The sequence below is a fragment of the Dichomitus squalens genome (assembly GCF_000275845.1).
Source record: "Dichomitus squalens LYAD-421 SS1 unplaced genomic scaffold DICSQscaffold_3, whole genome shotgun sequence".
NCBI lineage: Eukaryota > Fungi > Basidiomycota > Agaricomycetes > Polyporales > Polyporaceae > Dichomitus > Dichomitus squalens.
The window spans coordinates 1,473,235-1,490,665 of record NW_006766885.1 but is presented as its reverse complement, the minus strand read 5'-3'; the positions used below and the strand labels follow the sequence as shown (position 1 = coordinate 1,490,665).

Sequence of the window (17,431 nt, the reverse complement as noted above, 5' to 3'; positions counted from 1 at the left end):
TAACTCAGGATACCCGAAGGAATCCTCAGCTCCTCGGGGCATCCTCAACACCACATGTATCCTCAGCTCAGGTCGTCCTCAGAACCTCGCAAAGAACCCTCGTCCCTCACGGACCGTTGCTTGGGCCTCCGGGTCCTGCAGCAGGCTCTCAGGATATATGGAGACCTCTCTGATCCTCTGCTCGCAGCAATAGTAGTCCACGCCAAGCTTTGGCTCCGCCTTCTCGTGTCTTGTCATGCAAGCACGCCGGCGAAGCAAAGGTCAGCAGATAGTCGTAGCATGACTTAGGCTGGACGCTCACCGAAGCTGGAGGTGTTGACGAATTCCGGTTATCTCGGTAGAGTGGTGACACCATATACACGTATATTCCTTCCATGTCACCGTAGACTCCAGCGATCTAGCCTGTGCGGCGAGCTGGTCTGGCAGCCGAACCCAGTGGTTCCCGAGAGCGTCCTTTCGTTGCCGATGAAACCCGTTTTCATCCGTCTTCTCATGGCGTAACTACACAAACTGCGTTAAGCACTACGAGATCAGCGATGAGGACGGAATCTGGACTCACCATGCGGGTCCAGTCACAAATTACCCGCCCGGTTTCGGGGCTCGAACAGATGCTGCAGACAAAGCGAGCACCTTGGTTGTTCATGTCCTGCACCGTTGCAGTGGTCGGATCCAGCCCGCACAAAGAGACGATCTGGCTCCTATCCTCAATGCCCTTAGCGAACTTTAGGGCGTCGGCTTGGAAGCGTCTGCGTATCGTCCACTTCGCATGGTCCCAACCCAGTTCCTGGAGGTATTTCCAAACCTCTTCTTCGTACTTGTTCGCACGAGGCGGAGGGCCATCAACAAGGTTCGCATCGCGGAAACAGTCGTGGCTGAGGGTCTGCGGCCAACGTAAGTTGAGTTCCATACGACACCGTGGTTCAGCAAGGCACTGGAAAGACACGATCGCGAGGTTGAGAGGCTCGCCCACCGCTGCGACACCAGCAGCCTCCAGACCGGCTTGCGCGATGGAGAGGTGCGAGGACTTGCACTGCTCGAACCAGGTATCTGCCAGGGATGGGATCATGTGCTCCAGCCGAGTGAGGATGACATCCCGCGTGAGGTCGGAGGACTGATCTTCCAGCAGCGCTTGTACCTCTTTCGTGGCAGCTAGGTCGCCGAACCGGATGCCACACTCCGTCTCGTACTCCGCGTTCTCTGGCCTCTTCGAACGCCGGTAGTCCCACAGCGCGCGGTCTAGGAGCCGAAGCCGCGAGCGTACTCGGTCCCGGTATTCGTTAACGGGTGCCGACGGGCGACGGAACCGAGACATGAACTGTATGACTTCACTACGTGTGTCTCTCCAGCCTACGATCCGTGAACCACCGCTAGAAGGAAAACAGCAGATAGTCGCTCACTTTTGTCGGTCAACTCAGCTTTCGAAGCCAGCTGTTTCAAATTCGATAACCTGACCAGGTTACCCCAAGTCATCATGTCTATCTCGTTGTCCCAGCCGTCTGCGCGTAACTTCGCCATGGCGCTATTGGCGTATGAGTGATATGAAGCAGTCTTCGAGATCGCAGACATACGCAACACAACGTTTCTTCATAAGCACATCTTTGTCTGCATCCAGTAGTCTCTGGTAGTCCCTTAGCCACCTGGCGAGCCTTGGTGCAAGCTGTGTCCAATATCAGCATAGCCGTTCAGCCGGAGGACCGTGCGTCTAGTATGCGATCTGAGGCGTACCTCGTTCCACAGTACCGCTGTCTCAGTGCGTTCCTTGATGAACTGACGCTTTGTGTCGATATCTTGAAGAGTTTCCCATGTCGTCCCGATACAACCCAGCTCAGGTACATGGAACAGCTCGGCACCCTTTCCGCTATTCCAAAGACTGTCAGATTTCTTGCGCCAAGACAGAGCTGTGGCGGTCAGACATACTTGATTCGAGTATGGAGCACGACATCCTCTACACGGACAGCGGCTTCTGACATTATACCACTGATGACGGAGGGGTCAATGCTCAGCCTGCGGCAGGGACATGCAGTCAGAATTTCTGGTGTGGAGACAAGGGTGTACCATTAAACCGAGCACTCACTTTGACTGTCTGCAGTCCCGACAGTATCGAGCCGGGATAGGCCAAAGTATCTGAGATTGGCTAGTCTTCCCGCATCCCTAGCAACGGAGGCGAGGAGTCAGCTCAAATGTATTCGCCAAGCGCTCGACAGCGGTCGGGACGCTCACATGGCAGTGGTTACAGAAGAGAAGATTGGCAAACGCGGGTTCACTCATGCATTCGGGAGGGGCAGGGAGCTCAGCCAACGCCCGCGATGCCTTCCACAAGAAGGCGTTACTGCGCAGCATGAGTTCAGCTCGGAAGCCCTTGCTGGTCCGCGCGAGGTTGAGGAGGTCGCGGGGAGAGAGGTGTTGGAAGATCTGCGACGACGCATGGGGGCGAGCGGGTGAGCCTGCAAGAGAATATGTGGCGGATATAGACGACGCACTTCATAGAGGATGTCCAGAGGCATCTGCTCCAATTTCCTGAGCTTCGGCCGACTCTGTCGACCTACAGGTCGGTGTTTGGTCCTAACCACGACGCGACGAGGCCCTTGCGATGTAGCCTGCTGCGGCAGGGCTTTGGTGTTGGCTATCTGGTCATTATGGAGTACGTTGGATATGTCTCTGTGGTCGAGTCTGGCCTTCTTAGCCGGAGGAGGCATAGCGAAGGTGATGAGGTGGAGGTGAGTTCTGAGAGGCCTCAGCATAAAACGGGCCGGAGGGTAGAGGTATTGTGGCGGTGTCATTGTCGTTGCCGCGAGCGCTCAGATTCGAACCGATGGTGATGAGGGCAGGCATCGTCCAACTTTAGCACATGCGACTTGAACCTACCTGCATCTCGCCACATGGATCCGTTGCGTGCTACAATTCTGGGAGGTGCGTCTGCACTCTGTTACGCCACTTTATTGCAGAGCAGCTGACAGACAAGTGCAGAGGACTCGACACGAAACAGTACCATCTACGACTTGCGCTTGAACAAGTAGTGACCAACACCCCATCTGGGGACGCATTATCCATCAGTACGGTACAAAGATGAGTATTCGGAAGAAGCCTGTCTTACTCATTGCCTCCATGCAACCCGAAGAATTCCGCGACAGCGATATAGAAGACGCGGAATCTGAACCGACCAGTTACATCAGAAACAGGGGAGAGAGCAGTTCATGCTATGGCACAAACCGATAGAATGCTTTCCTGCCTTCCTCCTTATCGAGGCCTTTCGCAACGGCGTCCTTTTCGAGCTCAGCAAGACCTGCCTTCGCATTGGCGTCCTGCGCTTTGAGCCAATGCTCTGATGTCTGCGAGTAGTGCTTGCCGTTGATAAACCAGCTCCGGACGTGTGTGAGGTCGTCTTGGAAGTACAACTATGCGATATTGATTCGCCAGGTGAGTCCGAGTCATCGCACCTCAAACGGAAGAAGCTGAGTACACACCAGTAGGTCATGCGACGGCATAGTGCCACCTATATGCGAGAGGTGAGTTGACTGTATGCGCATCTTCGAGCGTTTTGTAGAAGAACGAACCTGAGAAAAACGTCTGTGCCATCCAGCCGTCGCCCTCCTCGAAGTGGTATGGGGTCGTGCGGTGGCAAAATATGTGGACGAAGAAAAGCGCGTCTTCGGGACCGTCGGGGCGAAGCCAGGACGCGACCTTGGCCATCAGCATTTTGTAATTCTTCATATGCTCGAACATCTGATACACACAAGCTGATCTATCCATGTCTCTGTGCGGTTGCAGTGACACATACCTCGATGGACAAGATCCGGTCGAAACTTGAAGGGCCGAGCTGAGTCCGATTGGATATACGCTAGGTTTCAAGAACTTACTGTCTCGAGCCATTGAAGTCAAAGGCGTTCACATCGGCCGTGATGATCTTTGAAAAAGGTGAGAGCTCCTATCTCAGACGTACATGGCTCAGTCAGCACGGACCTCTAGGTTGGTCAGACCGCGAGCCTCTGCGGTTTTGTCTATGTGTATCTTTTGGGTTGAAGAATTGGAAAGACCGACGATGCGTGATTTGGGGTATTTTTGCGCCAGGTAAAGCGAAAGACTCCCCCACCCTTTCAGTGCTGTGAGATCATGGTGCATCGGACGATTAGTTCAGTCACGTACCGCAGCCTAGGTCAAGTATGTCAAGACCGTCCCTCAGCTGTGCCTTCTCGCAGTAGCTTTCCAACATGAGCACTTCGGCCTCCGCTAATGTCTCTTTCCCAGTGGGGTATAGGCAGCATGAGTACTTAGCGCAGGGTCCCATACACGATAACATGAACTCCGTAGAAACCTAACAGCATTCTGCTATGAGAGTGCCTACGGAAGTTGCGGAGGAGTCTTGCCACGTACCTCATAGTGCTGCTCGTTCGCCTTCTCTGTCAGGTCTGCAATCTTCGACCTGGCACGGACACTCTCTATCCATTGCATCTTAGCGGCATAGTTTGCCTCAAAAGACCCGTGGTCTATCTCGCGAAGCCTCTGGCGACAGAGCGCCCTAATGGCAGGTCTGAGGACAAAGTCGGGGACCAGCCCCTGCCATCGGAGGTGAGCCCACCCGCATATATCAGAAGAGGGTGGGCGCAACCGCTGGCTCACCTTGTCTAAGAGGCGGTAAGCGACTTCGAGAATGTTGTCGGTGAGTGCTGGCATGATGTGAGAGAGTGGGAAAGACAGCGGTCGCGAGGGAGGAGGCGAGATGGTGTGCCATCGCTGTCGGGCTATTCGGCTGATGCGTACACACGGAGCGCAATTCCATTGCTGTCAAGGGCTCCGCCGCTGCGACCAGCGACGCAAACAGGACCTCGTCGCTGCGAGACGCGTCGCAAACGAGATCACGTGAAGAGACTCTTCGGTCGATTTACGCGAGTGCCCGGCGTGTCCCTCTTGCAATTGCGTCTGGCTCGTGTGAGCAGATGCTCCTAGTCCTATGCTCTAAGCTCACCACCGTCCTCCCGGTCGCCTCATGCACGGAATGAAGCGTATCTTGCTGCAACACACCAGTCGTGGTGCAGCCTTCGACAGATACACCATCATACGCAACTTCTTCCGCCAACATCTGTCTCCAGTCTCCACTCTCTCGTACTCCGCGCGCGTGCACTTCGCATCCTCGCCTGCTCACACAGTCAGGGCTCGTGTCACCCTCCGGCAATTTTCGTTTCAAAGGCCCTTACTCCATGATTCTCAACCTCGACAACCGTCCGAAGGGACTCGCCAGCAGGATGGCAAACCGCCTGAGAAGGACAAGGCCAACTCGTCACAAAAGGAGGGCAACGAGAGCGTAAGCTACGAACACTACCCACGGCTGTTCAGGAGGCTGGCCATGTCTCTACCGCACTTGCAGCGTCCAACGCGAGACGACTTCCTAAAGGCAGCGGACGGATTTTGGCAAAGGATGCGTGTTCGCTTCAAATGGCTTACCATCCGGTCCTTCAGGCGGTACAACGCGGACGACATGTCCGCGTTCTTCACATGGTTCCTCATGAGCCAGACGCTTTGGCTTTTCGTCGGAACGTGGGTCTTTCTACCCTCGTTTTGCGCTTCGCATCCTGACCTCCTTTAAGCACCACTTTCTTCTCAGTTGTGTTTGCGACTGCGAATAGTTTGCGGTTGCAAGGTACGCCTCACACTTCCACGGCCATCGTGAGCATGCAAGTGAACTCCGTGCTGCAGAATACATTGCTCGCGCTCTCAGCGACTACCTCACGGCCGAAACGGGGATCACGATTATCTTCGAATCGGCGATCGTCCCGAAGTGGAGAGACTCGCGCATATCCTTCAAGAATGTGTTCGTCACGCGTCGTCCGGACAACTTCTATAGGCAAAAGCTGAGCAGCAACTCCGGACATGCTGTTGCGGCTGGCTACGACCTGAGTAATCATCCCTCCTACCATGGAAGGATAGGAGAGGAAGACGAGGAAGCCCCGCAGGACCACTCAGAGGATGACCTGAACTATTCCATGTTCGATCTGAGCGTAGACTCTATCGACGTGACGCTCTCGTTCGCTAGATGGTTTGAAGGCAAAGGGTTGGTTGAGGACGCGGTGGTCAAGGGTGTGCGTGGTGTCTTAGGTATGCTGTCACCCATATTTGAAACATTTGAGTTGTTTCACCCATAAACGCTGGACCGTACAGACCGACGTTCGGTCACTTGGGACCCAGACCATCCCCTCGACCCAGCATCGTTCCGCCACAAAGCCCAGCCTGGCGACTTCGAGCTTGAATCCTTGCAAATCGAGGATCTTCTCATCACGGTGTACCAGCCAGGCAATTTCCGGCCGTTCACCGCGTCCATCTTCCGCGCGGACATTGGAACGTTCCGCAAGCAATGGGCGTTTTACGATTTCCTCCGCGCAGAAAACGTCGTCGGGCAGTACGACAACTGCCTATTTAGCTTGCACCGTCCGCAGAGCATAGGCCGGACTACGGACCAGGACCTCAAAGGCGGCAAATGGAGCCGCATGGTCAGTTCTCAATCCCCGATGTTCTGCATATGCAAGATTCTGATCCATTTTGGACCATAGTCGCGCTTCCGCATGGACGGCCTGAATATCGACCACATGCAGAGCATGTCCACCTCCGGGGGACCCTTCTCCTGGCTCACTTCCGGCAAGGTCGATGCCGTCCTCGACATCAAGTTCCCGCGCGACCCATCCGAGGGGCCTGCGCTCAATGCCCTTCTCGGCGAGCTCGCCGACGCGATCACGTCCGTCGCTATGGACCGCATCCCTGGGCAGCGCGAGCTCGCAAAGCCTCCGTTGAGCGCGCCTTCGGACGCAGAGGAGGAGGGGACAATCGAAGAGGACAGACCGAAGGTGGTTGTGGACATCGATCTGCGCTTCAGGGACTTGAAAGCTGCAGTGCCGATCTTCACGAGCGATATGAGCTACGTGAACAATGCGCTGATCAGGCCGATCGTCGCGTTCATGAAGTGAGTTGCAGGTTTGTATGCGCATATAGCCACGTAAATACTGAGGAGGGTTGTTTGCAGTGCCAATCGTACCTTGGTTCCCATCCGGTGTCGGGTAGTACAGGATCTGGAGGATTTCGATGGATCTTGGACGGTGCGTTTTGTTGAATGCTGCTTCTCTTTCTCGTCTAATAGTTGCCTCATCTCGCAGATGTGGGAGAGTAAGTCACTCTTGAAAAACGTTTTTGGACTGATACTAACATTCTCTCAGCTGGTCTGATCGATGCAATCTCCATGAAAGTCTACGAAGCGATGGCCTACCACGTCACCCAAGCTAACTTTCACCGCCGCGTCAAGGCCGTCGGCACATGGTCCCTCCAGATGACCGCGAGCGCGCTCATGTCCACGCTCCGCGCCGCCATGGACCCGATGACAGCGCCCCTGCGCGAGCTCTACGAAAACGGATTCCCGTCGGAGTCAGTGTTCCAGCTTCCCCATACCCTATCTGTGCTGCACGCACCGCACCTCATACACCCTGCTGCGTCCGAATGAATGTCATGTTGACCCTGCTCTCTTTCCCTCGGGCTCCTTCGCATAGGCACAGGTCGCGCCCGCATCATCGCCCATCTATTGCTGCCTTGGGGACTGCTGCCAGATAGGACTAGTGGGTTCAGAATAGCGTTGCTATCCTGGCAAACCATGACCATCGTGGCTCGCGAGGATGCGTCGTCATGCACAGTGAAAAAGTACAGTTACATACACCTACTCGCCTATTTACAGAGCTGGCTACTATCCAGTGTCCCAGTAACGACCATTATGACAACCCGCTCATTACCCTCCCAATCCTCCATACGCATAGTGAATATACAAGCGCTTACTCATACACTGACGGTGACGTTCAAGCTCAATCGCGGAACCGTCGGATCCTGTATGCGACCCAGGCACCAAAGCCAGACTCGAGGACCATGAACACGACCCACAAATATCTGCCGAGGAGATGCTTCTTTGCAGAGACCGCGAACAGGGAGCTGACGACGATTGGGCCTGCTGCTCCGGCAAGAGACTGGAAGAGCTCCGCGAGCCCGTTCGTCGTGCCCAGCGACGTCGTGCCCGGGGTGTGGTCCTTCGTGAGAATCATGATGATCCTGCCGCGTACCGAGATCCGTCAGCCCCCGGTATCGCTCCACCCACAAACGAGACGAGTGCGGCAACTTACGAGAACGCGAGGCACCCGAGCCTCGAGAGGAAGAGCACGAAGCCGACCGAGATCCACTCGCCCGTGCTCGCGTCGCGGAACTGCTGGAGGCCGTCGACCGCGGCCGCGGACGCCTGCGCGACCCACGAGGCGAGGGGCAGGGACGCGAAGGCGACGACCCAGGAGTACATGCAGAAGTCGAACATGTTGAGCGTGCCGTAACGCCGGAGGAGCGCAGGCATGCAGAGCTTGAGCAAGATCGAGACTGCGCCCATGCCGGAGAGCGCGCGGCCGATCTGCGAGGGCTGTTTTGGGAATGTGGGGGAGCGGGCGAGGAAGGAAGACGACGAGGAGGGTAGATGTGTGTTGAAGGTGCGGGGTACCACGGTGGGAGCATGAGAGTTGGAACGTTGAGATGCGAGATGGAGGAGTGAGTGAAGGGATGAGCGAAGACGATGCGGCGGAGTAAGGTCGGCGATGAGCACGAGAAGCAGGAAAGAGCGGTCAGGGAGGCGAAGACGTACCGATAGCGCGAGACCTCCTTGGTTGATTGGGGAGTAGGCCATGAGGACGAAAACACTGTTGAAGCAGGATCCGGCGAAGCCTAGCGCTGCGCTCGAAGTGAAGACAGCGAGGAGGACTGGGATGGACAGGAGCTGTCGAACCCCGAGTGGCTCGAAGTCGATTTCCTCTACCTCAATGATGATGTCTGCAGTGGGCTCGACGACAAGGGGTTCTAGCTCCTCATCAGTTCTTGAGGCTTGCACTGTTGCTGTGTTCGGAGACTTTGTCGGTAGGGTCTTGAAGACTGTAAGCCCTAAGGGGATAATAACACTCAACAAAGATCGTACCTCTTTTAGGGCGAACACGGATAGCAGAGATGCTGCGATAGAGATCGCCGCAGAGATGAGACATGGTAGAACGTATGGATATTGTGTCCAGAAGGGATTGGTGAACAAATCTGGCCATTGCTTCGCCGGCTCCGCGAAGGTGCCACCAATTAATGGGCTGTTGAATTGACATATGAGCTTCGCGATTGGCCCTGCTCACAAACTGGCTGCCCACCCTATGACATATCCCAGCGCAGAGATGACGTCGTAGAGCGGGAACGCGATCGATTGGTTCGTCTCGTCCGAGAGCTCTCCAACAACAGAATGGATAGCTCCAGTAATGCCGAAGAAGAACCCGCCTGCACGGGCGCTGTCAGTTAGTCAAACAAACGGATGTCGGTAGAGCAACGAACCGAAGAAACGGTTGAGCAGAAGGCTGGTGAGTGACCCAGAAAGACCGAAGAAGACGGTGAAGATTGCCATACCCGCGGTCCCTAGAAGTATGACGGGGACACGCCCGTAGTTATCTGTAGTGGTAACCGTACTTGAGCTGACGCAGTTCGTCTTCGAGAGAGCGCATCAGTTACCGGAAATGCGACCCCAGACGAACATGCTAGTGAGCTGTGTGACGGAGGCTACGGTATGCTGCGGGTAGCCGTTCAGATCGCTTCACGGGTGGAGACAGGTGCTTCGGGCGAGTACTAACCGCAAGTCCGCTGTAGTAGCCCGTATCTGCCCCCTGTGAGGCAGCGAGCTTCTCAATGAAGACATTGTAGTATGGCAAGGATTGGGTGTGCGTAATAGGTAGTGTCAGCTTAATGGCGTAAATTATAGCGAGCTGCAGCTTTGGCAGCGGATTCGGTTTGTTTCTCTGCTTCGCCAGGAGAGGGGCGGTCTCATCCTGCGCCGCCTGCGCCGCGGGTGGTTCGACAGACCCTCCAGCTAGTGTCATGGCGAGAGATAGGCGAGAGGGGTGGAATAGGCTCTAGAGGGGTATCTGAGTATTTATGGTTGCGCAACCATGAGCCCGAGGCGAGCGGTATATGTCGCAGTCGGGATTCAAGGAAGAATTGTCAGCATCTCTGATACGAACGACATAAGCTTATGAGACCGAAGCTGCCCTCTGGGAGCGCAGCGGCGTGAACCAGGTTTGCGTGCTCTTCTCGTCGATTGACGAAAGCGTGTTCGCAGCTCGTGGAGATAGCGCGCCCCTAGATAGGCGCCCTCCTATCTCACAGTGCAGTGCCCCTTGCACGTGCCACCTTCTCGAAGCGGCGAGACCCTGACGCCGTCGCCGCCCTATTATGCAGGGGGGACGAGGACGACTGCGGCCTTGACTCTCTTCCTCTTCTTGCTCTCTCTCTTCCTCGCTACGATCATCATGGCTTATTACAGCAACCCACCACCCCCCTACCCTGGTACCCCGGGAAAGGCTGCTCCTCCGACGTACGAGGATCCAACGACCCAGCCGCTACTGGGACAGTCGGCTGCCGGAAGATCTGGCGTGTATGACCACTCTACGGGAGAATTCCCAGATGATTTCCTCGTAAGCTCCACTCATGCTATCTAATCATCTCGGCTTTCTGACCACGGTGTCAGTACGGAGCTACTGTCGCAGAGTGCGCACTGCAGATCCGGAATGAGTTCGTGCGCAAGGTTTACACCATTCTATGTGAGTATAATCGTTCTCGGGCGCGTTCCCTTACTCATCCGCCATTCAACCCAGTCTGCCAGATTGTACGTTGCACTCAAGCTCTTTGCTGCTCCCTTACTCAATTCGAACCCAGGTTGCCACCACAATAGTCGCAGGACTCATCCGAAGATCCCCTGACACTATCTTCTGGGTTGTAACGCAGTGAGTACTGTCTTACTTCGGAATGTCTGTCTGTGTCACCCAAATGGCCAAGTCAATGGTCTTTCTATGTCCCACTTTTCGGAACCCTGGTGAACCTTGGGCTCCTCTACTGGAAGCGCCTTGACAAGCCCATAAATTACGTCCTGCTCTCGACCTTCACCTTGCTGGAAGCCTTCACTCTCGGCATCACGACGGCATTCTTCGATAATGAGATCGTACTCCAGGCTCTGTAAGTGGAGCTTCATCTTAGCCGCGCGAGCTCCGCTGACTTCGTGCGATTCCATAGGCTGATTACTACGGGCGTGTTCCTCGGCCTCACGCTCTTCACCCTGCAGTCGAAGGTATGCGCTGCCGCTTCATGGCGAAGATGTGTACTGACATCGCCACAGTATGACTTCTCGGGGCTCGGATCCTATCTCTTTGCAGGCCTATTCGCTCTCAGTGAGTCCTATTGTGCTCATTGTTCACGCAACGGTGCGGCGTGCTAACTCGCTCTGCAGTGATGACTGGGCTTGTCGGGATCATCATCCCATTCAGTCGCACTATGGACCTCATCTTTGCGATTGGTGGATGCTTGCTCTTCAGCGGATACGTCATCTACGATACCTACATGATCACCCGCAGGCTTTCGTACGATGAGTATATCGCCGCATCTATCAGCCTCTACCTCGAGTAAGTCACGCTGTTCGCTCTCGAACAACCATAGTTACTGACGGCTTCCCCTTCCATGCAGCTTCATCAACCTCTGTGAGTACAGTTTCTAGTAGGTTCCAATATACGAGCAACTAACACGCTTTCTCAGTCATCAACATCCTGCGCCTCCTGAATGATGCACAGAGAGATTGATTTGCCTTCTCCCCCCCTCCTCAAATTCGCTGATCCTGTAAGTGGCTTTGCGTTATCAGTAATCTGCTGCTGCCAACTGTACAGTAGTTTTAATGATGTCTTATGAGCGGACCATGGAATGCTATCTTTTGCTGGAAGTCTCTTCAAGATGTGGTGTATGACGCAGCTCTTCGATCCTTTTCTGGAACTTCTGGAATGTCGCCGGTTTGTCCAGCATCCGACGCGGACTTGCCACCGACAGCCGCCGGCTGCATCGCATACGGGCGTCTGTTGAGTGTATCTAAGATCCGTCGCCCAAGCGCCGAAGTCAGGCATCAAGCCTCTCGCTTTCGTTCCACACGACCATCCACCTACTCGCTCCCGTGTCGGAGCCCCAAGACCCCCCGAGTCAGCGCATATACCCTCGAAAACCGACCTAACATGCCTCGAGCGAAGAAGGCCAGGACCTCTGAACCAACCACTGCCCCAGAAAGTGGTGCTGAGGGGAGCACAAGCGGTGCCACCGCCCATGGCTCAGAGAAGGCCCAAACGACACGGTCTAACACTCGTCGTAACATCCGGGGTCGACGCGGTGGGCTCAAGGACATGCCAAACATGCCAATAGACATCCTTATCGAGGTACGTGCTCGTCACGTACACTTGCAACACAATCCTGTACAGACGATCCATCGCTAACCACCATGCCATGTCAATGTATGTGTGCATACATGCGTGATCCGCGACGTGCAGATATTCCGGCACATGCACCCGCGCGACCTGCTCAACCTTGCGCGGACGACTAAGGACTTTCGCGCGTTCCTCATGAAGCGGAGCTCCGCGCCCTTCTGGAAGGCGGCCAGGCAGCAGGTTAATGGCCTCCCGGAATGTCCGGCCCATCTAACCGAGCCCGCATATGCGAATCTAGTGTTCTTCTTCCATTGTCATGTAAGTGTAGCTCTGCAATCCCCAATTCGCGTGCATAGGAAGGGCTGATCTCTCGCGTGTTCCGATTATTCTCTAGGAATGCCTCAAGCCCAATGTGAAGAACGTGATCTGGGAGTTCTCCGTGCGGTACTGCTCACCGTGCAAGGGGAGACTGTAAGCTCGTGACCAGGATGTGTTGAGGCCAGTCGTTTACCGCTCCTTCCAGCGTCGAGCATAGCTACCGACCTCTTCCCTACGACATGATCCAAGAGGTGCGGGAGGTCACCTCTGTTGACTGGGGCTACCTGAACGAGTATCGGGCCGCAACGACGTATGTGCCGTATCAATCGTACCGTCGGGTCTCGGCCTATCTCATCATATTCTATCTTCTACAAACAGGAAAGGGTCAAGGTATAAGGATCTGCATTATCTCAATTCCGAAGCTGCAGAGTTCAGAGCCAAATGGACATCACTGTCCACGGACGAAGAGAAGAAGACGTTCATCGCGGAACGTGTGGAGGCGGTAAAGCAGAGGAAAGAGGTAAACATTCACTTTTTATGTGCGTCCTTCTCAGAGGCGATGTCAATGTTTGAATTTTGCAGTTTGCGGACCAGATGTGTAGGTGGCAGAAAGCTCAGGAGCATTTTCGATCTCAGGAATTAGACACCATCAAAGAGGCACGTTTCGAAGCGTGAGTCCGTCCACAATGCTATGGGGGCGTTGTCTATTAACGAGCTTTCTGTTCAGAATCTGCAAGCGACTCGCAGACGAAGGCTGGGCTGAAGAGTTAGAACTGATGGACAAAACTGAGCTCGCCGAACTGAGTTGGCAGAAGGCCGCACGTAAAAGTCAGAAGCTTACTGATTATGGTGCGTGTAGCTCAAGGCCCGTCGGGATTCGCATGTTTTGTCCCTCAACAACTATTCGCAGGTTGGCGGAGCATTCGCGCGGAGCTCCACCACTATATGGAGACCGTCCGCACGAAACGCCTTGATCGCGAACAACACAATATGCTGTGCGCGCGGCTGGTCCTGTTCGGCGATGCGCTTCGAGAGTACCAAGCATCCAAGCTCCCGAGAACGGCCGACACGGACTGGCATCCTTTCCTCTCCGACTATGCTATGATGCCTCAGGTCCGAGAGGTGATAGAGGCGCCTCCGGGCACAGCAGTCACGAAGGAGATGCTCCTCGCCTTGTGCGAAGCACAGATTCCAGCTCTTACTGCGAAGTGGTACGACGATCGTAAGCGGGAGTTCGCCGCGCAGATCAGGAAGAAGACCGAGGCCTATTCAGAGCTCAAAGGCCTCCCTGAGGATCCCGACTGCCTCCTCTCCCTCGCTATCGCAACATTCAGATGCACGAGCTGCCAGTTCCTTGGCATGCGCTGGCCGCAGGTCCTCTCTCATCGATGTGGGCGGGGTCGGTCAATCTACGGCCTCATGTTTGTGCGCGATGGGAAAGACCACCAGTATCGTCACGCGATCGGGCGGACGTGTATGGAGTACAGGTTTACACACCCCTGGAGCGACTCTAAGAATGTGTTCAGCTTCAATGACAACCTGAAGCAGACGTGTGCTGTCATTAGCGCATGCGGGAAAGATCCGGCGAAGGTAACGTTCGAGGAGATGGAGGCGTGCGGAGTGCGGCTGTTGTGTCGTGGTTGTCAAAATGCAGCCCATGCACTCTTCAAGGCAACTTATTGTCGGGCGTGTGAATGGAAGAACGCGGTGAGCATACTATGATGCGTAGTTCAGAATAGACTAGTCGCTAACTCTGCTAGTGATAGGTGTCTCGACATGAGGAAGGGCCTCTGCATTGGTTTGCTGCCAACCACGAGCCGGATTGGGTGCGCCTGGACGCGGAGCATACGCGTCAAGTCCTTCGACTCGAAGCGAGTCAGCGAGAGAAATTCGAAACGTCGCTTTTGGCATCACCGGTCACAACCTTTGGGTGCACGCAGTGTCGGTTTCGAGCTATTCATCAAGCGGTCCTGGAGCATTACGCCACGTAAGCGTTGAGACTGATATTGTGAGCTGGCGAAGTACTCATCATGCGCGATAGGCACCACGGAAAAAAGACTGTCGCATTCGGGACGGACTACTATATCCACATGGACAACAGGCCCTACGTGCCCGAACCGATACGTATATACCCGGAGGGGTTGCGTGACTCGCCCGAAGTCGTAGACGTTGTCAAATCTGGGAGGGGTTTCACCACCGCCGCGCCTTTGTTCTAACGGATAACAGGTGACCGGATGACGGGCTGCACTCACACTCGATCATATGAATCCAATGCGTCTACACAGGACATCCAAGCCGCCTACGTCATGTTCAGCATGTCCTCTATCACACTTGTATTACCTGCCGTTCGGCTCTTCGTGTTTCATACCATTATTCGCATCCTCACAGTGATTCACACCGCAAGCATTCCTCTGGTTGTGTCCCTCCGAAACCATGACATTGCCGAACCGGTCGAGCAGCACGTACAGGAACATATCCTGGCCATGATATAAAAAGAATAAATTATCCACTCCAGTTGTGATTCCGTCCACCCATGCGCTCAAACTTCCGAACAATGCCACTTGATGATGATGATGCTCCTCATTGGAACGTGAACAGCTCGTTGCCAGATGCGCTGTCGGGCGACGCTGCAACGGGGGCGAGCGCGCCGTTGGTGACCGTGAAGATCGTCTGGTTGTTGCCGTTCTGGGGCACGATGGGAATGTTCGTCGCCTGGCCGTTGAACGTGAAGAGCTGCGAGCCCACATCAGTTACCGCATCCGAACCGATGACATACAAGGTATGCATACCTGCGAGTTGGTGACAGCGCCTCCGCCGTCAGCGCGGCCACCGCACGAGAAGAGGATGACCTGGTCGCCGTCGGCGCGGCGGGGGTCGAAGTTCATGCACCCCTGAGTAAGCGTGCTGACGATGAGCGCGAAGCCGGGCTGATCGTTGTGCACGCCCTTGGTGATGACGTCCCACTTCTGGCCATCGCTGCCATCGCACGCCTTCGCCTGGATGGGGATCAGGTTCTCGCGGAAGTCACCAGCGGTGGCGTCAACCGACAAGCAGTTGCCGTCGTTCGTCTGTGTGCAAACGCGATCCGATGTCAGGTTCGAAATAGAGCGGGTGGAGGAGCTGACAGTGTATGCTTACCTTGATGGAAACGCTAGAAAGCGCACGCGTGGCGGTGTTGTCACGAGGGTTGGCCTCAGCAGCGGCGGAGGGGTTGAGCACGACACCAGCACGAGAGACGCTCACAGGACCGGTCGTCGTCGCAGAGGCCGTGGTCGACGTCGGAGCCGGGGTAATCGAGGGCGCGCTCGTGGCACTAACGGTAGTTGACGTAGCAGCCGCAGACGTGGTCGCCGCGGAGGGGGCGGCGCCATTGTCGCCGAACGTGAATAGCTAAAGTACATCACGAAACACGAGTGCTATCAGCCTTTGCGATGTAGTTGCACTAGGTCATGCTCACCTCGTTGCCGCTGGCTTGGGCAGCCGAGCCAGACGTCTGGTCGAGGAGACCGTTGGTGACGGTGAGGAGCGTCTGGCCGTTGCCGTTCTGAGGCACGAGCGGGAGAGGGCCCGCACCGCCGGTGAACGCGAAGAGTTGCGAGTTAGTGACAGCTCCGCCTGCGATGATAGGTGGTTTGATCTCATGTTACGAGCCCGAAAGGGAAATTGTTCTTACCACCATCCGCACGACCACCGCAAGAGAAGAGGAGGACCTGGTTGCCGGCAGCGCGACGAGGGTCGAAGTTCAGGCAGGCCTGGGTCTATACACCATGTCTTCATTGACACACCCTTCCCTAGTACCATGTCATGATGGACCTACCAGAGAGCTGACGATAAGGGCCTGTCCGGGCTGGTCGTTGTGCACGCCGGCTGTAATGACATCCCACTGTACGATGAATAGAACGAATTAATGAAGAAGAATGCCGTAAACAGCGAGCCGCCTTACCTTCTGGCCGTCAGAGCCATCGCAGGCGCCGACCTGGACGGGCGTGAGGTTGTTCCGGAAGTCGCCGGAACCGCTCACGACGAAGAGGCACTGGCCGTCCGAGGTCTTGATCTCGGTGGACGAGAACGCGCGGGTGGCGGTGTCGTCGCGCTTTTGCGCCTCAGCGGTGGCGGCGGGGTCGAGTGTGACGAGACGAGGGTTCAAGGGGAAGGCACGGGTGAGCGCACCGCACAGAAGCAGGCTAGTAGACACGGCAGAGACGATATGCATGGTATAACAATAGTGTCGAGCTGGGTATGTTCAGTAAAGAGTGTCGAGCTGCTTGAGCGATGCGTAGAGCGTAACTGTGCGTGGATAAAGAGGGACTAGCCGCAAAAAGTGAAAGAATGAACGTGCAAAGGAACCCTCGTCAAGAGGCGGGAGTCAGCGAGAGGAGCCGGAGGGGGAGAAAGAGACTGCAGTCCAGCTCGGGAAGGCCAAGCTTTTTATGCAGGGCGCGCATCATCTGGCTTACGGTTATGTTTCTCAGGAACACAGCGCTCACCGTGCGGGCAAGATGTTCGATATACCACAGCCACCGTATAGCAATGATCCTGATGCGCTACACAACCAAGGCAATCACCTGCAATCACTCGAGAGCCCCGCCAAACCGCGCTGACAATCTCTGCGATCCAGCCAACGTTGCTGCGACCCCACCCTATCGCCATCACGAGTATCGACACCCTTGGGTGCAGAACATCTTCGGGAGAGGTTCGCCGTTGCGCCTCGTGAAAGTTAGCACCATCAGCGTGATGAATTGGGTAACTAAGGGCTGATCTCACTGACAACAACCGTTGTGTAGCGACTTCAGGGAGGGTCGTCCGGTGACCGAGGCCGAGGCGTATGGAGGAGCGAAAACAGACACTCTTGT

At 55.5% G+C, this 17,431-nt stretch overlaps 7 protein-coding genes across 7 annotated transcripts; 3 read left to right on the top strand and 4 right to left on the bottom strand.

Moving 5' to 3' along the window:
- Nucleotides 1-78: 78 nt before the first annotated feature.
- DICSQDRAFT_166479 (uncharacterized protein) lies at nucleotides 79-2,696 on the bottom strand (the record flags this gene model as incomplete). The annotated part of the gene is made up of 10 exons (XM_007362032.1): nucleotides 79-229; nucleotides 302-501; nucleotides 560-1,347; nucleotides 1,398-1,519; nucleotides 1,569-1,657; nucleotides 1,726-1,858; nucleotides 1,918-2,004; nucleotides 2,075-2,151; nucleotides 2,221-2,412; nucleotides 2,481-2,696. The coding sequence occupies 10 exons, from the start codon at nucleotides 2,694-2,696 to the stop codon at nucleotides 79-81; spliced, it is 2,055 nt and encodes a 684-aa protein (XP_007362094.1).
- Nucleotides 2,697-2,909: 213 nt separating this feature from the next.
- On the bottom strand, nucleotides 2,910-4,717 carry DICSQDRAFT_79648 (S-adenosyl-L-methionine-dependent methyltransferase). Its single transcript, XM_007362031.1, has 11 exons — nucleotides 4,618-4,717; nucleotides 4,372-4,554; nucleotides 4,144-4,312; nucleotides 3,961-4,091; nucleotides 3,858-3,904; nucleotides 3,779-3,803; nucleotides 3,555-3,723; nucleotides 3,465-3,493; nucleotides 3,211-3,395; nucleotides 3,095-3,151; nucleotides 2,910-3,032 (listed from the first exon to the last, which is right to left on the bottom strand). Exons 1-11 carry the CDS (start codon nucleotides 4,669-4,671, stop codon nucleotides 2,993-2,995), a joined length of 1,089 nt encoding a protein of 362 aa, XP_007362093.1. The 5' UTR covers nucleotides 4,672-4,717; the 3' UTR covers nucleotides 2,910-2,992.
- Nucleotides 4,718-5,341: 624 nt separating this feature from the next.
- Nucleotides 5,342-7,480, top strand: DICSQDRAFT_51024 (mitochondrial distribution and morphology protein family 31/32; the record flags this gene model as incomplete). Its single annotated transcript, XM_007362030.1, has 8 exons — nucleotides 5,342-5,532; nucleotides 5,583-5,635; nucleotides 5,692-6,090; nucleotides 6,154-6,482; nucleotides 6,543-6,949; nucleotides 7,010-7,082; nucleotides 7,140-7,149; nucleotides 7,200-7,480. The coding sequence occupies 8 exons, from the start codon at nucleotides 5,342-5,344 to the stop codon at nucleotides 7,478-7,480; spliced, it is 1,743 nt and encodes a 580-aa protein (XP_007362092.1).
- A 352-nt stretch (nucleotides 7,481-7,832) lies between these two features.
- DICSQDRAFT_166476 (MFS general substrate transporter) lies at nucleotides 7,833-9,905 on the bottom strand (the record flags this gene model as incomplete). The annotated part of the gene is made up of 7 exons (XM_007362029.1): nucleotides 7,833-8,073; nucleotides 8,145-8,923; nucleotides 8,975-9,131; nucleotides 9,189-9,312; nucleotides 9,367-9,480; nucleotides 9,541-9,598; nucleotides 9,660-9,905. 7 exons carry the CDS (start codon nucleotides 9,903-9,905, stop codon nucleotides 7,833-7,835), a joined length of 1,719 nt encoding a protein of 572 aa, XP_007362091.1.
- A 429-nt stretch (nucleotides 9,906-10,334) lies between these two features.
- Nucleotides 10,335-11,484, top strand: DICSQDRAFT_50422 (uncharacterized protein; the record flags this gene model as incomplete). The annotated part of the gene is made up of 8 exons (XM_007362028.1): nucleotides 10,335-10,499; nucleotides 10,553-10,625; nucleotides 10,680-10,690; nucleotides 10,741-10,808; nucleotides 10,861-11,037; nucleotides 11,095-11,149; nucleotides 11,198-11,249; nucleotides 11,309-11,484. 8 exons carry the CDS (start codon nucleotides 10,335-10,337, stop codon nucleotides 11,482-11,484), a joined length of 777 nt encoding a protein of 258 aa, XP_007362090.1.
- A 557-nt stretch (nucleotides 11,485-12,041) lies between these two features.
- On the top strand, nucleotides 12,042-14,956 carry DICSQDRAFT_99304 (uncharacterized protein). Its single transcript, XM_007362027.1, has 10 exons — nucleotides 12,042-12,272; nucleotides 12,384-12,578; nucleotides 12,655-12,731; nucleotides 12,784-12,888; nucleotides 12,957-13,098; nucleotides 13,161-13,249; nucleotides 13,306-13,427; nucleotides 13,489-14,285; nucleotides 14,345-14,565; nucleotides 14,620-14,956. Exons 1-10 carry the CDS (start codon nucleotides 12,075-12,077, stop codon nucleotides 14,792-14,794), a joined length of 2,121 nt encoding a protein of 706 aa, XP_007362089.1. The 5' UTR covers nucleotides 12,042-12,074; the 3' UTR covers nucleotides 14,795-14,956.
- Nucleotides 14,957-15,328: 372 nt separating this feature from the next.
- DICSQDRAFT_51384 (uncharacterized protein) lies at nucleotides 15,329-16,791 on the bottom strand (the record flags this gene model as incomplete). Its single annotated transcript, XM_007362026.1, has 6 exons — nucleotides 15,329-15,646; nucleotides 15,717-15,968; nucleotides 16,036-16,193; nucleotides 16,252-16,336; nucleotides 16,396-16,461; nucleotides 16,522-16,791. The coding sequence occupies 6 exons, from the start codon at nucleotides 16,789-16,791 to the stop codon at nucleotides 15,329-15,331; spliced, it is 1,149 nt and encodes a 382-aa protein (XP_007362088.1).
- Between the last annotated feature and the right edge of the window lie 640 nt (nucleotides 16,792-17,431).

What these genes read in the sequence shown, in the direction of transcription:
- DICSQDRAFT_79648 (XM_007362031.1), bottom strand. Translation starts at nt 4,671, where the DNA reads ATGCCAGCACTCACCGACAACATTCTCGAAGTCGCTTACCGCCTCTTA. An exon ending in CTTACCGCCTCTTAGACAAG is followed by an intron (nt 4,555 to 4,617) that starts GTGAGCCAGCGG and finishes CTCCGATGGCAG; the next exon opens with GGGCTGGTCCCCGACTTTGT. An exon ending in ACCGGATCTTGTCCATCGAG is followed by an intron (nt 3,724 to 3,778) that starts GTATGTGTCACT and finishes TGTGTGTATCAG; the next exon opens with ATGTTCGAGCATATGAAGAA.
- DICSQDRAFT_99304 (XM_007362027.1), top strand. Translation starts at nt 12,075, where the DNA reads ATGCCTCGAGCGAAGAAGGCCAGGACCTCTGAACCAACCACTGCCCCA. An exon ending in TCAGAAGCTTACTGATTATG is followed by an intron (nt 13,428 to 13,488) that starts GTGCGTGTAGCT and finishes AACTATTCGCAG; the next exon opens with GTTGGCGGAGCATTCGCGCG. An exon ending in GTCCTGGAGCATTACGCCAC is followed by an intron (nt 14,566 to 14,619) that starts GTAAGCGTTGAG and finishes CATGCGCGATAG; the next exon opens with GCACCACGGAAAAAAGACTG.